Source organism: Chrysochloris asiatica, unplaced genomic scaffold (genome assembly GCF_000296735.1).
Source record: "Chrysochloris asiatica unplaced genomic scaffold, ChrAsi1.0 scaffold00031, whole genome shotgun sequence".
Classification (NCBI taxonomy): domain Eukaryota; kingdom Metazoa; phylum Chordata; class Mammalia; order Afrosoricida; family Chrysochloridae; genus Chrysochloris; species Chrysochloris asiatica.
In genome coordinates, this window is record NW_006408549.1 from 1,161,995 (window position 1) to 1,184,114 (window position 22,120).

Sequence of the window (22,120 nt, forward strand, 5' to 3'; positions counted from 1 at the left end):
AGGTTAGTTTGAACTGCAAGGTTGGTGGGTCAACATCACCAGCTGCTCCTCAGAAACCCTACACAGAGTCACTATGAGTCGGAAGTGACTCAATGGCACTTAACAATAACAACAAATTGCTACTAAAACAAAGCAACTGGTAGCTAGAAAAATTCTGCAATTCTGAAAAAAATATGCATAATCTAAAATTGTCTGTGTTCTAGCAGGTGTAAATCCTTATATACATGGTAGAGGCATTCCTGTTTCAGTTATATGAAACACTACTTTCTGTTAACCAAACAGGGAAGTTCACTTGTACAGTCTATACACAAACCCTCCCAGTTGATGGAGGGGTCAGTGTATCTGGTTTGACTAAATTAAACAAAGTTTCCTTTGACTCAGTGCTGCACACCTCGCCCACATTCTGGGGAAAGATCTCATAAACTTACATTTACAGTCTCTAGATTTAACTATGCATGATGTAAAGCATTACTTTGAAGACAGATCTCTTACTTGTTATTGTTCTTGTCCAATCTCCTCTGCAAAACGGGGATATTTAAGGGCCCTTTGTGGTGGTATATGTGATGCCGTACAGCTGAATATGTTCAATGATTCCCTAGGAAATCATTTTGCTCTTCCTTTGTTTGTCTAGGCAAGAAACTATTGTTGGATATCCAGCATTTTAAGTGATTCTGCCTCAGAGCATGTGCTAGAAACTATAAGGAGAGTTATGACTTTTCAATTCTGAAAGGTCTTTTAGCTTTGGGTTTCTGGAATTGCTTGAGTCCATGTTTCTTCCCATCCTGTTGGGACTTACTGTTGTTAGCAACCTCCTATGTGGTTCTAAGATAACTTGACCTCTTTGAAACCTCTCCAGGTGTCATTGCTACTTTCTTGATCTCTGCAATATAAGCTACATTGTTTAGTGGAGTTAAGTTCTTGAACTTTAGAAATCCTCCCTGAGACTATGAATTGACTAACACCCAAGGCAGCATAAACATGTAGACACAAATGTTCCTAAAATCAAGCCTGCTGGGCAAGGCAGGATATGACTTGGAGTCTGGAGAGGGGAACATTTTGCTCAGTTGTACATCTATGACTGCCTCCAGGTGCAGCTTGAAGCTAAGTGGCTAGTTTTCCTGATCCTTAAATGTAACCTCTCATTAGGACACAGTAGAATTTGTAATTGTGGATATAAGGAATTCCATGAAGACCCTCTGGGACTATTAAGAACGCTAGCTTCAGAGGGCCTTAAAACACACTGCCTTCTGTGTATGTGCAGATGTAATAGAGCAACGCTGTTTGCTGCAAATTTGATCTAGAAATTTAGCTTAAGAAGATTACAATGACAGCAGATCACCTTTGAATTAGCTAACATTCACAAGATACTCATCATCAGTTACAAATTTAAAAAGAAAGTTTAAGAGATCCCTGTCTGAGGTTTTCAGTTTGTCATTAAAAGATTGTGGTACCGAAGGATCAGAACTGGACGATGAACCACAAGGCTGGCAATTCAAACCCACCAGCTGCTCCTCGGAAACCCTACACAGGGTCACTATGAGTTGGAACCAAGTTGAAGGCACTTAACAGTGAAACAACAGCTTTGGTGATAAGAGTTGCTTTGCCAGGATTAATACTTGACTGAAAATCACGTGTTAGTCTAGCTTTAGATGAGAACACTATACCTGTGATTTCTCAGCTCTTCTCTTAAAGCCTCACAGCTTGGCTACTCTAACTGACAAATCACGTTGCCAAAACCTAGTGGAGCAAGACTATGTTGTGGAAGTAACAAGACCGGCATACCTCAGCAATATTGCAGGTTTGGTTCCAGGTCATGATGAAGTATCACAATAAAGCAAATCACACAAAATTGTTGGTTTACCAGGGCATATAAAAGTTATTTTACACTATACTTTAGTCTATTACGTGTGCAATAGCATTATGAAAACATTTGAAATATTGTGTGGAATTACCAAAATGTAACACAGATACAGGAAGTGAGCATCTGCTGTTGGAAAGTTGGTGCTGATAGACTTGCTCAGCACAGGGTTGACACAAATCTACAATTTATATTAAAATAAAAAAAAATTCAGTCTCTGCGAAGCACAATAAAATGAGGTATGTGTATTGAGGCTCAGTACATGTGGGATTTAGTCCCAACTCTACTGGTGTGGCGCTGTGGGCTAATGCCATCAGCCTGCAAAGTCGTTTGAACTGCCAGGTCGGTGGTTCAAGCTGCCCAGCTGCTCCTTGGAAACTCTATATAGGAATTGACTCAATGGACAGCACTTAACAACAACAACAACTACCACTGTGCAGCTTTCTAGCGTTTATTTGTCTCCTTATCTATAAATGTGCATAACAAACAATATGAACCACACAGGGATGTTATGGAACTGAACTGAGAAAAAGATAGAAAAAAGACTTAAAAAAGTAAAGGAACACAGACATGAAAAGGTGGTGGTGGCAATGGTCCATTTTTCTCTCCTGTGGCTCTCCTATCCACCCAGAGCCTGTCTGTCCTCAGTGTGAGGACTACTGTTTCCCCACACTGCAGAGCCAGCTGTCCCTGGGACCCTCTTCTCATGCTAGCTCCAGTACCTGGGGGGAGGGGGGGTTGCAGCAGGTCAATGCAGGTCATGTTATTCTAAGCTTTGTTTGCTACTGGCTAAGGCCTGTAGCTTGCTGTGTGTCAATGCGGGAGATAAGGTACAATGACCCATTACTGCAGCTCCTCAGAGGCTTTCTTTCTGTCCTAATGTCATTGCTGGGAATGTAATCACCATGGAGATTTTCAGAAAATTTAAAAGGCTGCTTACCAAGTGTTTACATGGGTTATCTCTGTGTGGCTGGGATCAGAGGTCGGGTTTTTTTTTTTGCTGTTTTTTTGTTTGGTGGGATACATGGGAGCAGTGGTGATCTCTGAGCAACTTCAAAAAGCTCATGAAAGAAGCCCATTATCTTTTAGTTCCATCTTTACTATATATCTATTGTTGTTGCTGTTGTTAAGTGTCATCAAATCAGCTCTGACCCATAGCAACCCTGTATAGGGTTTCTGAGAAGCAGCAGGTGGGCTTGAACCACTGACCTTGCAGTTCAAACTGGCTTTGCAGTCCAGCACGTTAATCTGCAGCACCATACCAGGACTCCAGATATATCTGTGTGTCCTCACTTTTCAATCAATAAGAATAACAAAAAGAAACTCAATTTTAAGACAAATAACAAAAAGTTTCCTTGTTTTAAACTCTAACAAGAAGAAGGGGTAAACAATTGAAAAACTCTCTAACATGGAAATTTCTCAGGAGAAAAATCCGAAGGGCATGTGATTCACTCTAAAAAATCTAAGTATAATGTTCTGTCATGTGAGGAATCTTTGAACAGATTTTTATTTTAAAAAGATTTCTGTAGTTTGACTATTGTGACAGATTAATTTCAACTCAGTAAATATTTTTCAATAGTACTGCACTGCAGCTACTTTTTCAAATATTAGCCCAATAGCATGGCAATCTGATGCAAAAGCAAGTAAGAAATCAGAATCTAGCTTCTGGAAAAAAAAAGATGGAGCCTGAGGGTTTAACAAATTCTGAAGCTGGTCTATAGGCCAGATGGGAAAACTTGTTCTCTAATCTAATGACTTTCTTTTAATCATAAGCAGACAGTAGTTTCTTTATTATCCAGAGTTTTAGAAATACATTATTCTTGAGAGTACTTCCTAGGATTTCTTTTACTCATTTAAGACCACATCTTTGCATTTAATTCATCCTCATATTATCCCTGCAGGGCACATCCCTCTAATTATTCCCATCTAAAGTGACAGGAAAATGGAATTATACTACTTGCAAAACAGACATCCTTTGGTATGTCTTTTTTCAGTGCTCCCTTGGGCATATTTTGTCATTGTGCTCACTTGGTCACAGATCATGAGCACTTGCAGGACAAGGGCTGTGCCTCACCTGTCTAAGAATGCAGCACCTACTATATGACTGACAGAGTATGTACATCGTAAAACCTGGAATAAATGCATGAGTAATAGTATCCAACACGCAAGGCTGACAGTATATACATATGAAAGGGCTTTCATAAAAAGCTCATGGAACAATTCCATTTTCTCTTAATTCCATTTTCCCATGAATTTTTTGAAGCCCCTCGTATGAACTCATTGAATCCTCACAACCCTCTGAAACAGGTACCATCACCATCCCCATTCTACATATGAGAAAATGGAGACACAGACCCACATATATTGGCTTTAAAGTGCAACCTCTTAATCACTACACCTCTCTGATCAGACAGCACCCATGCTTAGTAAACAGGAAAAAGTTCTGTTCCAAGAGAAGTATGGGTGCCTATCTCTGCACATTTCTACATTTCCGTCAGATGTAGCTATGCTGTGTGCTTTCTTGGGAAAGTTTAAAAAGAAAATAACTGGACTTAGGCACACTGCGAAGAATACATGAACCCTCAACCTGAACAACTGCTGCATTTGTAAGGCTGTTTCTTCAATACCTGTGGGGATTTGTGAGAACGCCAGCTGTACTGGTGACTACGGAGACTCGCCAGCAGAACATTTTCATCAGTATCCACCTGGCCAAACCGCAGTGTCTCCTGTGTGTCATTACAGATCACAAAATGGCTGAAGACCAACTCCTCTACCTCAGGGCATTTGTTCTGAAAGAAAAAGAATATGAAAACCAACGTGCATCAGATTAATTGCAAGATGTTTGGCAGCTGTCTGCCCAGTGGCGATTGTTACAACACAGAAACACTACAAGGTCTGTTGTCATTAGCTCTGGTATACACAGTATTCTATACTTCCAGGATAAGCACACAAAAAATACCTTAAAGAGATCTTAAATGTTCCAAGAATGTGTTTTGATTTATACTTGTGTAAAATAAATCATATAAAAAAGTAAATCATATACACAGAAGAGTAAAAGAACAATGAGATCCCTGAAACTTTAACATTTCTTAAAGTGAATTAACATGCTGCAGAGAAGGCTGTGCTGGGTAGCGCATGTTTTTGAGCATAGTACTGGAGGCTAGGATTGCCGTGTTCCTGGCTTTCTAAACTCGACAATCAAGACCAATTACCAAAGCCACAGCTTGTACCCTTACAGAAAGTAAAGATCATTGAGGTAATACATCCCTAGATCCCTTAAGTGGGAGTGTGTGTGTGTGTGCAAATCTGTTTCATGAGAGGTAAATGAACCATAACTTTTCCACTATTGTTAAGAGGATGAACACACAAAACAGATCAACTCCACAGTCAGAGTCAACCAAATTGCATTTTTTCAAGAGATGTTAGTGGAGAAACAGTTGTATCTCTTTCACCTAACAGTCAGCAAAATAAGCTAAAGTCCTTCATTAATCAGTGAATACTCACAGTGAATTCGTAAAGCTCACCTATGTTGATATTACCTTTCTCAACCTAATGGTAACTGTATTGGTTGCTGTTGTATCAAAATACAATAGAGTATTTGTGTGCTTATGTTTATCACTCTAGTTGAGTTATGGCTTAAAAACTAAACAACTGACTTGAGAACAAAGAAAAATATCCTAGCTAGTGAATCCATTTGAATACAATGGGAGATGACACATCACTGATGCTTACCCACTTGGTCTATTTCCACGGTGTGGACCTAAATACTGTCAAAATGTCACACACCATCATTTGCCATTTTATTACTAAGAAGTACAGTGACTCAGTGATTATGAGACCTGAAGCCAACAAGATCCATGAATAAATGTACTGGGAAACCAATCAGGAAATGACAAGATCTAGAACTAAACCTGGAACAGAATTGTCTTGGGAAATAGAATCTACCCCAGCACTGAGAAGCTCATCCTCACACCCCTTCCCCTCTAGGTCTTTCTTCTGAGGCATCTACCTCTGAATGGAATTGAACCTCCAAACTTTTGGTTAGCAGCCAAACACATGAACTGCTTGCACTACCTAGGGACTCCAAAGCAACCAACAATTATGAGCTCTCAAGTTGGAAGACACTTAAAATATAACTGGGGAAGAACCGCCTCTTCAAAGAAGAGTAGACTGTGATGATATGAATGGAGGAAGGCTTGGGGGATCTTCATTTGCTGAAGGGGCACAACTCAAAAATGAGGAGAACCAACTGCAAACAGCCATTCATAATAAGAACATGGGATATACGAAGTATGAATGTAGGATAACTGGAAGTTGTCAAAAATTAAATGGAACACATGAAGAGTGATATCTTAAGCATTATTAGTGAGCTGAAATGGACTGGTATTGGTCATTTTGAATCTGACAATCATGTAATAAACAAATTCAAAAGGAATGGCATAGCATTCATCATCAGGAAGAACATTTCAAGATCTATCTTGAAATATAATACTGTCTGTGATAGGTTCATACCCATAGGCCTACAAGGAAGACCAGTTAATACCACTATTCTTCAAATTAATGCACCAACCACGAAAGACAATGGTGATACTGAAGAATTCTACCAACTTCAGTCTGAAATTGATCAAACATACAATGAAAATGAGTTGATAATTACTGGTGACTGGAAGGTGAAAGTTGGAAACAAACAGGAAGGATCAGCAGTTGGAAAATAAGCCTTGGTGACAGAAATGATACTGGAGATCGCACAACAGAATTTTGTAAGACCAACGACGTCTTCATAGCAAACACCTTTTCTAAAACAACATAAAAGGAGATTATGCACATGCACCTTACCAGATGGACTACACAGGAATCAAATTGACTACATCTGTAGAAGAAGAGGGTGGAAAACAAGGGCAGGAGCTGACTGTGGAATGGACCATCCATTGTTCAGGTTGAAGTTAAAGAAAATTAAAACAAGTCCGCGAGAGTCAAAATATAACCAAAATCCAATACTTTTCTGTCAGTTTATCACACTGTGGGGCAGGGTCACCAGGGGCAGACAGATTTCAGCTGAGCTTCCAGACCAAGACAGACTTGGAAGGAGGAGAAGTGGACAACTTTAGAATGTGTAGCCACTGAAAACCTTATGAATAGCAGTGAAACACTATTGGATAGCACCAGAATATTGAAATATCGCGACTCATAGTGACCCTGTATAAGGTTTCCCAAGAGTGGCTGCTGGGTTTGAACGGCTAACCTTGCAAATTAGCAGTTCAGTGCTTATCTTACAGTGCCACACTAGAAGTCCCTACCTGAATTTATAGACTTAAGAACAGATTTGATGCATTAGACACTAGTGACCGAAGACCAGAGTTGTGGGATGACATCAAGAACATCACACAACAAGAAAGCTAAAGATTAAAAAAACAAAACAAAACAGTAAAGAAAATACAAAATGATGTCAAAAGAGACCCTGAAACTTGCTCTCTACCACAGAGGTATGAAAGTGAATGGAATAAATGAGAAAGTCAAAGAGTTGAACAGAAAATGTCAGAGGTCAGCTCAAGAAGACAAAGTTGAATATTATAATGAAATGTACAAAGACTCGGAGTTAGAAAACCAAAAGGGAAGAACACACTCAGCATTTCTCAAGTTGAAAAAAAAAAACTGAAGAAAAATTTAATATTGAAGTATTCTATGGGAAAACTATAGAATGATGCAGAAAGCATCAAAAGATGATGGAAGGAATACATGGATTCAGTCTACCAAAAATAAACGGTGTTATGTTCAACCATTTTAATGGGTAGTACATGATCAGGAACCGATGGTACTGAAGGAAGAAGTCTAAACTGCACAGAAGGTATTAGTGACACACAAGACTCAAGGAATTGATGGAAAACAAATTGAAATCTTTAAACAAACTGATGCAGCACTGGAGGCACTCACTCCTCTATGTCCTGAAATTTGGAAGACTGTTACCCGAACAGCTGATTGGAAGAGATCAATATTTGTGCCCATTAAAGAGAGGTGACCCAATGGAATGTGGAGACCATTGAACAGTATCATTAATATCACATGTAAGTAAAATTTTACTGAAGATAATTCAAGGATGGTTACAAAAATATATCAACAGGGAACTACTAGAAACTCAAGCTGGATTCAGAAGAGATGTAGAACTAGAGATATCTGGGCTGACATCAGATTCATTTGGCTAAAAGCAAAGAATATAAAAAAGATATCTAATTGTGCTTTATTGACTATGCAAAGGCTTACAGCTGTGTGGATCATGACACGCTGTGGATAACTTTGAAGAATAGGTTTTCCAGAACACTTGATTGTGCCAACAAAGAACCTATACATAGACCAAGAGGCAGTCATTCGAAAAGAACAAGGGGATACTGAATGGTTTTAAATCAGCTAAAGTGTGCACCAGGTTTGCATGTTTTCATCATATTTATTTAATCTGTACACTGAGCAAATAATTCAAGTAGCTGGATTATATGAAGAAGAACGTGGTAGCATCAGGATTGGAGGAAGACTCATTAACAGCCTGTGATGTGCAGATGATACAACCTTGCTTGCTGAAAGCAAAGAGGACTTAAAATACTTACTGATGAAGATCAAGACCACAACCTTTAGTATGGGTTGCACCTCAAAGTAAAGAAAACAAAAATCCTCACCACTGGATAATATAAATGGAGAAAAGATTAAAGTCGTCAAGGACTTCATTTTGCTTGAATCAACCATTAACACTCACGGAAACAGCAGTCAAGAAATCTAAAGATGTACTGCTTTAGGCAAATCTGCTGAACAAGATAACAGTTTGAAGATGAAGGTACATCTGACCCAAATCATGTTATTTTCAATTGCCTCATGTGCATGTGAAAGTTTGACAATGAATAAGGAAGACTGTATAAGAACGGATGCATTTGCGTTACAGTGTTAGAGACGAATATTGAAAAGTACCATGAACTGCCAGAAGCACAAACAAATCTGTGTTGGTAGAAGCACAGTCAGAATGCTCCTTAGAAGCCAGGATGGCCAGACTTTGTCTGTCATACTTCAGACATATTATCAGAAGAAGGACATTATGCTAGCTAAAGCTAAAGTGGAAGGTCAGCAAAAAAGAGGAAAACCCTCACCTTGGGGGGGCTCAAAAAAAATTGTGAGGATGCACTCTCTTGGTGAAGAGGTGTGGCTAGCTCTCACCCTCATTCACAGCACAAACCCTGCTCCCAAGGATTTCAGAGCCACGTGGTGGGAAGCCATACCAGTGTGAGGCACTTTGGTGCCATGCTTTGGTGGGTGTATTCAGGTTGGATTGGCTCTAGACCTACAGAACCTGAAGAATCACCAGACCAGTATTTAACCAGTCACCCTGCCCCCAGCTGACCTGTGATCCTAACAGACACCGAAACTACCTCCATCAAGGGCCTCCAAGAACAACTTCCAGATTGAGTGCCCTGAACATAGATTATACTAAGACTGATAGGAACTCAATCTAAAGTTAGGAACTCGGCTGTCACAGCCCTCCCCCACCCACCTCGTGAGCTCCTTGGCTTGCAGGAGCCCCCCAGAGTTTTATCCTCTAAAGGTCCAAAAGATGCACTGTTTCTTTTTGTTTTGGATTTGGTTTTTTCCTTTTGTTTTTTCATTGTTTTTCTTTATTCTTTCTCTTCCTTCTTCTCTTTCCATTCCCTTTAAATTTATCCTTTTTATCTCTGCTTTTGTTTTTCCTTCTTTTCTTCTGTTTTTTCACTTATCCTCTTCTCTTCCAACTTTCATATTTCTTTACTGCTCTCTACTCTCTGTTCCTATCATCCCTCTCCCTTGGTTTTTCTTCCTTTTATTTCCTTTCTTATTTTCCTCTTCTATAACTTCATTTTCCTGTCCCCCTTTTCTCTTTTTATATTCTTAAGTGTTGTTGTTTTTAAATTTCTTCCTTTTATATTGTCTTCTAAAGCTCCAATCCTAGTTTGTCTTTTATCTTTATAGTTATATTATGTTTTTCTTGTTGCTTCCTATGTTTATTTTTTTCTCTTTTCACTTTTGGTTCCTTGTTTATTTTGTTTAGTTATCATGTGTGTATGTGTGTCGGGGGGGGGGAGGTATTTTCTCTTTTCTGACAGGAGACAGCAACTGTGCCCAGACAGCCCAGCCACAACTGCACCCTCTGCAGCTCCACACATGGTGCCAGAGCCAGTATCAGTATTTTTACCACCTCATCAATAATAGACTGTAGTATACATCAGTCAAACCTACCCTAAACTGATATGCAGGAACAGTGCAGGAGAACAGTATACTTGCTTCCATTCTCTAACTACACCTACAGGAGACAGTTGGTGAGAACCTAAGGATACTACAAGATCCAGTCATCAATACAAACATGACAACCACAAATGCCCATAAGTCAACAGACAATTTTAGCTCACATGAAGAAATGAGAGAATGGCTCAAAATGACCAAGATGCAGAGCCAGAAAACATTTATGAGGAAGAAAAGTTAATGAAACTATCTGAAAAGAAATTCAGATGAGTGATATTTAGGGACCTTCAAAGGATTCACAGAAAGACTGAGGAAAGTAAGGAGAACACAGGAAAACACTAAGAACACACAGACAAAATAAATGTAAAATTTGAAACACTACAAAAATCTGCATTTAGAAATCCAAAAGATTAATACTAAGATTTTAGAAATGGGCAAATATATAGAAAGGGCAAAGGAATGTATTCAAAGCATAGGAAGCCTGAATTTGTGAGCTTGAAGAGAAATCTCCAAATACTAGTATGCTAAATTAACAATCGGAAAAAAAAAAAATCCACGAAGAAGAACAATTTCTGGGTGATCAGAATTCCAGAACAGGAAGAGAAAATAAAAAGCACAAAGAAAATTGTCGAAGAGTTGTTAGAAGAAAAGTTCTCTAAGATCATGAAAGATGAGAAGATAGGCAAACAAGAAGCTGAACAAGCCCCAACCAGGGCAGATCTCAAAAGAAAAGTCACCAAGATGTATCATAATCAAATTTCCCAAATGCAAAGACAAGGAAATACCCCTGGAGAGCAGCACAGGAAAAACAAAAAGTTACCTAAAGAGGAGAACCAGTAAGACTAAGATCTTATGTCTCAGCAGAAACCATGCAGGCAAGGAGGCAATGGGATGACATATATAAAACTAAGAAAAAATTGCTAACCAAAAACCATATAGCCAGAAAAGCTCTCTCTAAAATATGACAATGAAATTACATTTCCTGATAAACAGAAATTAGAGGAATGTGTATGACTAAATAAATTTTACACAAAATGCTAAAGGGTGTTCTTTGGACTGAGAACTGGCAGCAGCAGACAACAAGCTGAGATTAACATACGTGATGATACCATGTAGAACTCAATCCAGATACAGAAGTATTTACAGTAAAATAAGCTTAGAAGACTGAAAATAGGGAACCAGAGGAGATATCAATTTATAATGAAGTCAAATCAATTATCAAGCAAAAAGAGGGAAAAGTATAGATACAGAGCTTCCAAATGGCATAGAAGAGTCAAATAGATTTCAAGATATAACACACTATTTTAAGCGGGGAAAAAATTAGCAAATTAGGGGGAAACCTCAAAGAAAAATAATACACCTACACAAAATTTTACAAAAATACAAGAGGACTATCAGAAAGATTCTGTCAACATTAACACAACAGAAATGAAAATGGAAAGAAAACCCACAAAATGAACTCAGTGCAGAAAATGATGTAGAACTAAGAACACCTCCCCTCCAACAAAAAACCAAACAGAAAACACAGTAAGATGACAGCAGTCAATTAATATTATTTATAATTACACTGAATATAAATGGATTGAATGCATTAGTCAAGAGAAAGAGAGCAGAATGGACAAGAAAACAGGATCCTTCAATATGCTGTCTAAAAGATACACATTTTTTAAAAAGATGGAGACCGCCTAAATGGCCATCAATGGAAGAATGACAAACAAACTTTGGTACATTCACACAATGGAATATTACACACTGTTGAAGAATATGGATGAATCTGCAAAACATCTCATAAGGAAAAACTTGAAGGACATTATGCTGAGTGGAGTGAAATTAATCAATCACAAACGGACAAATAGTGTATGAGACCACTGTAGTTTAAAGAAAAGTTTTTCTTGATAAAAGGAACAACCCATCATGGTTAGAGAGGGCACGGGGTGGGGAGGAAAATTATTCACAGGCTAGAGGGTTGTTGTTGTTAAGTACCATCGAGTCGGTTCCGACCCATAGCGACCCTGTACAGGGTTTCCGAGGGTGTAAATCTTTACGGGAGTAGAAAGCCTCATCTTTCTCCCGCGGAGCAGCTGGTAGTTTCAAACCGCTGACCTTAAGGTTCGCAGCCCGATTCGTAACCACTACGCTACCAGAGCTCCTTAGGCTAGAGGGTAGACACATGTTAATATGGGTGAAAGGGCAGGCAATATACCACAAGAGGAAGATTGGCAAAGGAAAGATGCAAGTAGCAGGAGACAGAGGACAGAATGCAACAGTCAAAAGTGAATAGAGTTCAATACTGTTAATTGTTGGTACACAGAAGGGATTTGAATCATTGTAATGAATCAAGGTATATGACTTATTGAATGTAAAACTGATGGTCTGCTCAGTAAACCTTCACACTCAATTCAAAATAAAAAGTTGAAAAAAAATTTGTGGAGATGGTGCAGAACTGGGCAATGTTTCATTCTGTTGTGTATCAGGTCGTTTTAAGTTGGAACTGACTTGACACAACAACTAACAAGCAAAAACCATAAAATACTCTTCTGTGATTTTCAATCATTAGCTTTGCAGGGTTTAGCTGGACCACCTGACCTGGCTCTGTCCACATCTCTAGCCACATGTTGAGTCATTCTTCATTTGCTCACCCCTGCTCTACTAGCCTTTTCAGTAACTCCCAACATGACACCAGCCTTCTTTCAATTAATCCAGCTTGTCAAACTCCTCTTGCCTCTGTGCTTTCCCTTGGCTTGGACATCTCTTCCTCCACCGCTTTGCTTCACTAACTCCTTTCTAGTCTCCTTTTATGTTCCTTCCGGGTTTTAATGTCACTTCTCTAGAGCAGCCTCCTGAGAGCCTCCAGACCACGTTAGGTTCCCCAGTTTCATACGCATATTATGCTACCCATTTTGTCTTCGGAGCATTGTTTTTTACTGTTAACTAATTAACTTGTTTGATCATAGGTCTTCAGACTCTATGCTGCATAGGGGCAGGAACTATGTCTGTTTTATTTACAACTTAATCTCCCAAGCCTAGCATGATTCTTGGCACATCTTGTTGTTTTTGCACAAATTTCCTTTAAAAAATTATACATGTAATATATACATTTCCTGTAGAAAATCAGAGGATACAGAAAGTAAAAAAAAACACCTCAAACCCTCTAATCTTACTACTTGGAGAAAATGGCCGTCAATATTTTGAGTCACTTGAAAATTTTCTTCCAGTAGATATTTCCACCCCTTCTTCTGAGTTTCCTGCCTGTTCCCACTTTATACTATCCAATCTTCCCTTATATATTTACTCGTAAACCTTTAATCAAGCTGAAATCATAGTATTTAATTAGCTTGGTATCATGGACTTTTTCCAGTTAGCTTTATATAGTCCTGGGGTGGCGCTGTACGATAAGCACTCAACATAAGGTCTGCAGTTCAAACTCACTAGCTATTCCTCAGAAACCCTACACAGAGTTGGAAGTGACTCAACAGCATTTAACAACAGTGAATATGAATATAAACTGCTCTCCTTGTAAAGATTTTTTTTTTTTCTAAGTACAAACATGAAGTAAAGGATATGCTTACAAACTCCTACTAGTTAGATGTCCTGAGACTGAAATTCAGTTTTCATAAAGAATTGGGACAATCTGCTAGTAACAACGAAGTTAAGTCACCAAATGGGGCTTGAGTAGGAAAAAAAAAAAATCCTTTTACTTTCCTCATCTCTAAAAAGTGACCTTTAATAGATGATGAGGGTTTTAGGGAAAAATGCAAATTAAAGAACACAAGAGAGTTGTTTACATTTTTCTAAAGAATCCTCCTCGTCTTTAGGGAACTGTTTCTCTGCTGCTCCCTCATCTGTGGAGTTCATTTTAACTGCAATACATTTAAGAATTTCCTGGTAAGCTTTAAATCCTGGAATATTATAAACTCTATGTGACATCATATTAAGCTAAAGCTCAGAATGCTCAGTCAGATCCGCAATTAAACAGAGATATTGTTTTGGTGTAAGACAGGAGGGAAACAGATGAAAATTATCTTTTTTAAATGTTACTTTGCTCAAATCTGGGAATGTGGCACAGAAATATATGAGGAGGTTTCAGAAAGGTCACAAACAAAATGGAATTGAAAAGAAAATGGAATTTATCTAAGGGTTTTTTGAAGACCCCTTGTAAGACAAATCGTCAGTAGCATTTTGGGTCCTTAATTTGGCTTCACAAAACATTCATCATTTGGGGGGAAAAAAATCTATGGCAACAGAAATGAGGTAACAGATTAACAGATGAAGGTTTCTGTTAATCTTGAACTCATGACCTAAAGATGGAAGGTCAAACTGTTTCATGCTTCAACTGTCTGGTCCATCCACACTAGGTAAAAATGACTTATCTCAGATAGGAATCTGATACAAACTATGTAGAGAACTCAAATAATTTCTCCTGATGATTAAATTCATCTCTCTCATTGGCAATAATTACACTGCATCTGAGCACAGCACACACAATAAAATCCAAATTTGGGAAACAACCTCCCCTCTAAAGGGGATATACCACATTCAGAACATCTTAGAACCAATGAGCTTAAAAATCCCCTGGTAAGACCATTTTGAAGTTCTGACGTGGCACTGTAGGATAGGCGCTCAACCACAAGGTCTGTTTGAACTGCAAGGTTGGCGATTCAAGCTCACCAGCCGCTCCTCGGAAATCCTATACGGGGTTGCTATGGGTCGGAACCAGCTCGACAGCAGTTAACAACAATAACATGAGTCCATTTCAGTGTCAAAAGTCCCATAATTTTCGAGTAGTGCATTTTTATATTTACTTTAGCATACACAGGGTTAGATGCTTACTACATTAAAACTTGGTGGCAAGTACCCTTGACATGGAGGAAACAAGAAAATTACAGCAACAATTACAGAAGTATATCCTCTTGTGGCTCATGTTAACATTGCCAAATCCCTGTATCAATCAGAACCAACTCTTCATAGAATGTACCTGTCAGCAATATGCTCTGTGACATATGGCTCTACTTAATCAAATATACAATTCCATTAAAAAAAAAAAAAACTCAGACTATTCCTTCAAGGCATTGTGTTAGCCAGTCAGTCATTCACACTCTGATGTGGTTTGAAACATTTAAATATTTATGTACCATATTTTATTTATATGTATAGCTGTGTCTAAGAGAATACTTTTACCCTAGGAGAAAACTGATATTTCTGAAGACCATTTTGCAGTAGTTGCTACACATGAGTCCTCTTATAATGGTTCTGATATCAAGACAAAAATATCCTGGGTTGAAATGCTCTATCAATGACTCTTTTATATTTTCTAGGCTTGTTTTTTATTAAATGGATTGTTCAAAATATGACAAAAAAACAGAAATTGGAGCCATGGAGGGTTTTTTCACATCGCTATTTGAACCAGCTGCAAAGATTTAGATCACACTAGCTCTTATTTTACGCATGTCCTTTGCAACAAGAAAACCATGGAATGCCCTTAAAAAAGAATTTCAAAATATGAAACAGATGTGTTATCTTCTTTCCCTTTGCTATTGTAGTGCCATGTTAGGTAATTAATTCCTTAGTCTTATACAGGTCTTCATGCATGTAAAGAAAGCAGTTTACTCCTGTGAAAATTCTTAAGTTAGGGAATTAAAGCTTCTGCAGAGCCCCCTTCCTCCACGTCCCTCAAGAGGTCAGTGTGGGACAAAGGACCATTTCTCTTGCGAAGCCAACTTCACACAAGGGCATGAAACGAATACAACGTAAAGAGATGTCTCCACTTGAAAAAAACAACACAAACTTAATAGAAAGACAGTTGTTGTTGTTGTTGTTAAGTGCCATCGAGTCAGTTCCAATCCACAGCGACCCTACATAAGGTTTCCAAGGAGTGAATGGTGAGCTTGAACCACCAACCTTGCAGTTCAAATCTCTTTGCAGTCTGGCACATTAACCCACAATGCCACACCAGAACTCCGCAGTATTACACTGAAAATCAATAAAGGAAGCTGAAGTGATGGGCTCTTAAACTGGTGACCACAGTATTGGCCAAAAATTCTATAAAATAATTTCCAGACTAGAGGTAGCAGACAGGGTCCTCATTTTAAATATGGGATTTGGCACAGACTTACACCTCATCCCTTTTGGTACAGTCAATTTCTGATATGAGATGGAGGTAAAAAGTTACTATTCTCATCAAATCTCTTTAATTGATCCACCAAAATCTGCTCGCTAGAGATTTTAGATAATCAAAAAGTCAGAAAGATAATAGAAGACTAAGACTATCTTATGCTCACATATGTTATCTGGTTATTTGTTGTTGCTTTGTTATGTTTGAAAAGGTGGAATGCTAGTATCAGAAAGCCTTATACAGGTTCTTCATTTCTGCAGTGGATTCTTAGACAATTCTATACATAGCTAAGTTGAAGCTTTGGCAAGCTAAAGCCACATACTTGGAAACAATTTCTGGAAATATGTGACTTTCCACACAGATGTGGTATATTAGTCACAAAAATGTGGGCACGATCTCTGATGCACGTGTAGAGAACCCATATTCTCCAAAGTCTTAAAAAATTACATGCATAACTTTGCCAAAAGAGAGAAGTATCCAAATATTATGATGCCCATCATATTCTTCATTCTCTCACACTTTTGTTTGTGGCTAACTTATGAGAGGTGATAACACACAGTACCTAATGAAAAATCATATGTGGCCAAAAGGCAAACTCTTCTCGAATACGCTTACCTGCTGCCAAGCTTGTATTGCAGTGCTCAGAGAATGAACGACATGTTGTCCAAAATTTATAAATATAGAATCAATTATCACCGTGCAGTCAAGCAGCTTTTCTGTTGCATCACTGGAAACTGCAATTTGTCCAAAGATGCTGAAGGGTTTCACCACGCTTTGCATGGTAACATTTCTGCATTCTAGAAGTTTACAGTCAGCTTGAGCTGAGAACCGGATCTCCTGACAGACAGAGCCATCAGCCCACTGTCGAAGGTACACGTGTGGTTCTCTGATGGAAACAATCACGTATTCCAGTTCTGATGGCACATTTTTATCAGAAATAAAAGGCTGTAAGTATTGTGGTGGAGCTATTGTGAAAACAAACAGAAACTAAAAGTTAAAGAGGAAAAAAGTGATACATTCAAATTCTTAACTTTTTTGTTATTGAATTCAGCATTGGGCATTTAATAAGTTCAAATATCCTCTTGAGGACATTAGAATCTTTGAATTACAATTTGATATTTGCAAAAAAAACCTCTGTTTTGCTTGAAAGTTTCTTAAATATAGAGATATGCTGTCAAATGTTAGACTCATAAACATTTTATCAGAAATGACAAATAACAGAGAAGGTCATTATCTATAAAGAGTTTATAGCTCTGCCCTGTATCTACCAAGCAAATCTCAAAAACAAAAACAAAAATGTTTCAAAGCATAAGAAAAAAAACAGGTTAAACTCCATTTTTGCTGAAAAGGCAAGATGTTTAACAGCAGCTGTGTTTGGTTTTAATCTGATATTTTTCCTTTTTCCATTACGTGTAGGTTTAAAACTTAATACCTGGAATCAAAATGTATTAACTCCAAGAGGTTTGGTAGAGAATATAATGTTTTTAAAATAATTATTTAATTAACATTAGCAAAAATTTATAAAAGGTTACTTTTGGTGTGGGGGAAATTTAATCTTCTTCCTGTCAAACTTGTAAAAAATGCTAGTTCTTTATCCCATTTGGGAATTTTCCCATCTTTTATAGAAGGTATTCATGCTTTTGAAATCAGGCAATATCAAGTACTTTCAGAATATATTTACCATTACTGTAATAGCTCAGGGAATTGAACAAAAACACATGTATTTCTTTCAAATAGATCATAGCTGGAATAATAGTAAAACCTGAAATTTAAAAAAATTCCTTGAGAATTCTCATTAAGAGGCTGCTTAATACATTTCAAGAATGTCAATTCAATACCATTGGAAACGTACATAAGTCCATACACTAATCAAAAAACGAGGGGTATACTTTTTGAAACAATCAACTTCAGAATAACTTTGTCAATGTTTGCTATTTATGGAAAATGAAGATTTGCTCCGCTACATGGTGAGGAAAGAGATTTGGTGGGGGAAGTGATTAACAATCTTAGCATTTTGGAGCATCGTTAATCCTATAGTGCACAAAATGAAAACTCTTCCAAGCTGTTCATACTTCCTGAAAATGAATTATTTGGGTAAGAATCGATGAAAACACTCAGGGTAATACAACGAGCATGACCCAAAGCGGCCCTGTATAGGGTTTAATGAGCATTGTTGTTGTTGTTAAGTGCCGTCAAGTCGGTTCCAACCCATAGCGACCCTGTACATGGTTTCCAAGGCTGCAAATCTTTACAGGAGCAGAAAGCCTCATCTTTATCCCGCAGAGCAGCTGGTAGTTTTGAACTGCTGACCTTAAGAGGTTTGCAGTCCGATTCGTAACCACTAAGCTACCAGAGCTCCTTTTAACGAGCATTAGGAGGACATTAATTAGGTGATAAAGTAAAGAGCACCTGTGCCTAGTTGATCCAGGTGATGACAAAGATGGAATTCCAGGTGAGCAAACTGGAGGGAAAGGCCAAGAGATGGAACAAACCAGGGCGTGAAACAGGAGTCAACTCTGGTACAGGCAGCCAGGGCCGTTGGAGTTACAAGTGGATCACAGGTGCTTTGAGAACCAGATTCACTTGCAGAGCTGTGGGAAAAATAAAAGACGTTCAAGCTCTTAATTTTCCCAGTATCAGATAAGTGAAATGTCTTTCTCTAAGGATTTTGAAAAGCAGCATCCTAAATCGTGTTGTCAGTACATTATCAATCAAGTCTTCTGTATTTATTCATATAAACTGGTTGTTTTACAAAATGATGTTCATGTTGGGAACTCCCACTGCCATAGTTTTCACCTTAGTGTGAGACCAACAAAATTTAGAATACGATCCTGTTGCTCAAAAAAGCCCGGTATCATTAGTTATTTCTCTTAAAACTTCTCGACTGTTCACTCGCATACTCTTCTATGAGTCAGTGAATATTCTTTAGTGACCACTGCACTGTTATTGTTGTAGCTAACTGTTGTCTAGTTGGTTCTGACTCATAGTGATCACGTATAGGGTTTCTAAGGAGCAGCTGGTGGGTTTGAAGCATCAACCTCGAGGTTAGTACTTCAGTGATTATTCTATAGCACCACAACAACATACCAAAACTGCACTAGGTGCCCAAAAAGACATGACCGGCGAACAAGTCCCATCAGCATTTTAACTTTTTATACAAGCAAAACCCGGTTAAAAATGATTAGTGAAGGCATCTATAGGAGGGACGACGTTCATGCACATGGCTGCTGCTGGTGTATACAGAATCATTATCTAGATTGCAGTAGTGCAAGAGAACTAGGCACTGGGAAGGGAAAGGCACGTTCTGTTATTGTAGACCACTGAACAGAGGTTTTCCGTTTCCCCTGCAGTGTCCCCCATACCAAATCTGATATTCTCTCTGCAGCTCTAGTAGGTAGCCTGCGTCCCAAATCCATGAGGAACCTAGAGAACAAACACGATACGCAGTATCCTAAGAAGATGTATGAGAGGGGAAATGACAGAAAGTAAATCCTTAGTTTTCAAAGAACTCGTAGTCTTAACTAGTAATACACAATACATATACAATTAGGAACAATACAAAACAGGAGAACATCACCTGGGAATAGGAATGCCAGAGGTGCTGCCAGAGTCAAAACACAAGAGGAACTTAGCTTGAACATGAGGTCAATCATAGGAGATTCTTAAGAGGTGTGACTCCTCAGTGGGATTTTTGAAAGAGGCTGTGAAAAAGGCTGGTGAAAATGAAATCTAGGAGCATCCCAACAAGTTCAAGGTGTGTTTAACCTCGAGGAGTTTCTAGGGCAGTTATTATGCAATGGTATTTACTGTAATGTTAATAAATCTCCACCAGCAACACAAAACCACAAACTGTGAGACACGATTTTACTGATTAAATGCTACGCACAAAAATGAGCTAAGGATGTTATTAAAATACCAATAAGTGGACACACTAACTTAATTACATTTCCAGGAATTTGTCTGTACAAATAGAAATTTTCATTGGCAAGGTACAATTAAGATTTGTTGTTTTATGGATTTTGAACTCTTATCTTTTTAAGAGGCTGTGTTAGAAGCAGAGTACATTGTTAGTCAAAATATTGTTAATAATTCAGGGGAGAGTTCTATGAGATCAGCTTTAAAATGCTGAGTGCAGAATTTGAAGTGTTTATCTGAAGCATTTTTTTTTCTGTTAAGTACAATTTTTGACACCCTGAGATTTACAAGATATACAAGATTTCTTTTGCTGTCTCTTGAGAGTAGCAGGTACTGTAACCTATAGAAAGGAGTCCTGGTATGGCGCTGCACGATAAACATTTGACTACAAGGCAGGTTTGAACTGCAAAGTTGGCAGTTCAAGCTCAGTAGCCGCTCCTCAGAAACTCTATACAGGGTTGCCAATGAGTTCAAACGGACTCAAAGGCACCTAACAATAATAATAGAAAGGTAGCTGAAACATCACAAATGAGTCACTAGAAAGAGATCATTTGAGTCTATAATTTCTGAGTCATAAAATCACATTCAAGTTGAAATTCTGACTAAAATGTTTACTAGGATAATCTCTATTTAAAAATTATAATTTTATGAATTGGAGCTTTGTCAAAATTAAATATTTCTTAATCAAAATTAATCATCTGAATACAGCTTTATTATATTTTGAATCAGTAGAGCTAATTATATGTAGAAAAATGCTATTTTTCTATCAATTTAATTAGGTCATCAGTATATGGTAGCAAAATAGCTTGCACATGTTTATCTTTTTACACAAGGGTTACAAAGATCTAAGTGTTACAGAGCTAAACCAGTCATAAAATGTAAGTGACGATCCTACAAGAGATAGTTGTAACAGCTACATTTAGGATAACTTCCTTAATTAGATCCAAAAATGGACTGTGAGATGATCTAGATATCAAAAGGAAAAACAATTTATGAGATGTGTGATAGGCAGAAATAGAGAGAAAAGTTAAAAACAAAGGAACAAACTACAAGAATGAACCAATCTCTCTCCCCTCTTCAAGGCACACTCTACTCAGCTGGGTCCACACAGAACTCCGGTATTATATTCACAGTTATGGGTTGTATCTGGGGGTTAAAGGTTACAATGCAGTGTCAGAAATTTTCAGGGTACAGCTGCTCCTCTACCATACTGGCAAGCAGGCCTTTTGGTCTGGCCTGTGTCCTGCTCTGACCATATTACAAAGCTTTTTAGGGCTGCTGTTAGTGCTCACAGGGCAAACCACTCCTACTGTAAGTCTCAGCCTGAAGGTAACTCAGCTTGAATTGTGTTGGTCAGCAAACTTAGCTCCAACAATGAAATGCCTGAAGGCACCTCACTATGGAGCAAGCTCCGGCCTGAAGTCACCGAAGTACTTGTTCTGTGGGCTGCACAGCCCACCACTCTGCCTCACGGTCTCTGTTCTGCTTCTACACTTCTGGGGTCACTGCTTCTGCCCTTGGGTTGAGGAAGGGTCAATGAGCAGGGATCTCAGGGTGCAGAAGACTTCCTCCACGCTTGGCTCTTTTTTCTTTGATGGTAGAGATACTGCCCTTCGGCTTCTGAGAGGACTCATTTTATACCCAGCAGGATGGCAAAATTAACCAATCACAATTAGTCCTTCCAACAAGCACTCACAACTGATCATATAAAACATCAACAAGTCCGACCACCTGCTCTTACACAGACCCATCAGGTGAAAGTCTTTTGGTGGGAGTATACTAAGACTAAGGCTAGTTGTTGTTGTTAGGTGCCATCCAGTCAGTACCAAATCATAGTGACCTTATGCACAGCAGAATGAAATACTGCCCGATCCTAGGCCAGTCCCACTACTGTTGCCACGCTTGAGTCCATGTCCATTGATGCTGACACCTGGCCAATCCATCTTGTTGGGGGTCTTCCTCTTTTTCTCTGACCTTCCACCTTA

The 22,120-nt window shown here is 38.4% G+C and overlaps 1 protein-coding gene across 2 annotated transcripts in view; it reads right to left on the bottom strand.

Annotated features, from left to right (window-relative positions):
* VPS13B (vacuolar protein sorting 13 homolog B (yeast)) overlaps positions 1-22,120 on the bottom strand; it is a 1,072,080-nt gene that overhangs the window by 152,227 nt on the left and 897,733 nt on the right. For both annotated transcript variants that reach the window (XM_006859183.1, XM_006859184.1), the window contains exons 40-42: positions 18,630-18,811; positions 16,836-17,185; positions 4,486-4,647 (exon numbers count right to left, since the gene is read on the bottom strand). In XM_006859183.1, the coding sequence (XP_006859245.1) occupies positions 4,486-4,647; positions 16,836-17,185; positions 18,630-18,811 (694 nt within the window). The remainder of the gene's footprint in view (positions 1-4,485; positions 4,648-16,835; positions 17,186-18,629; positions 18,812-22,120) is intronic.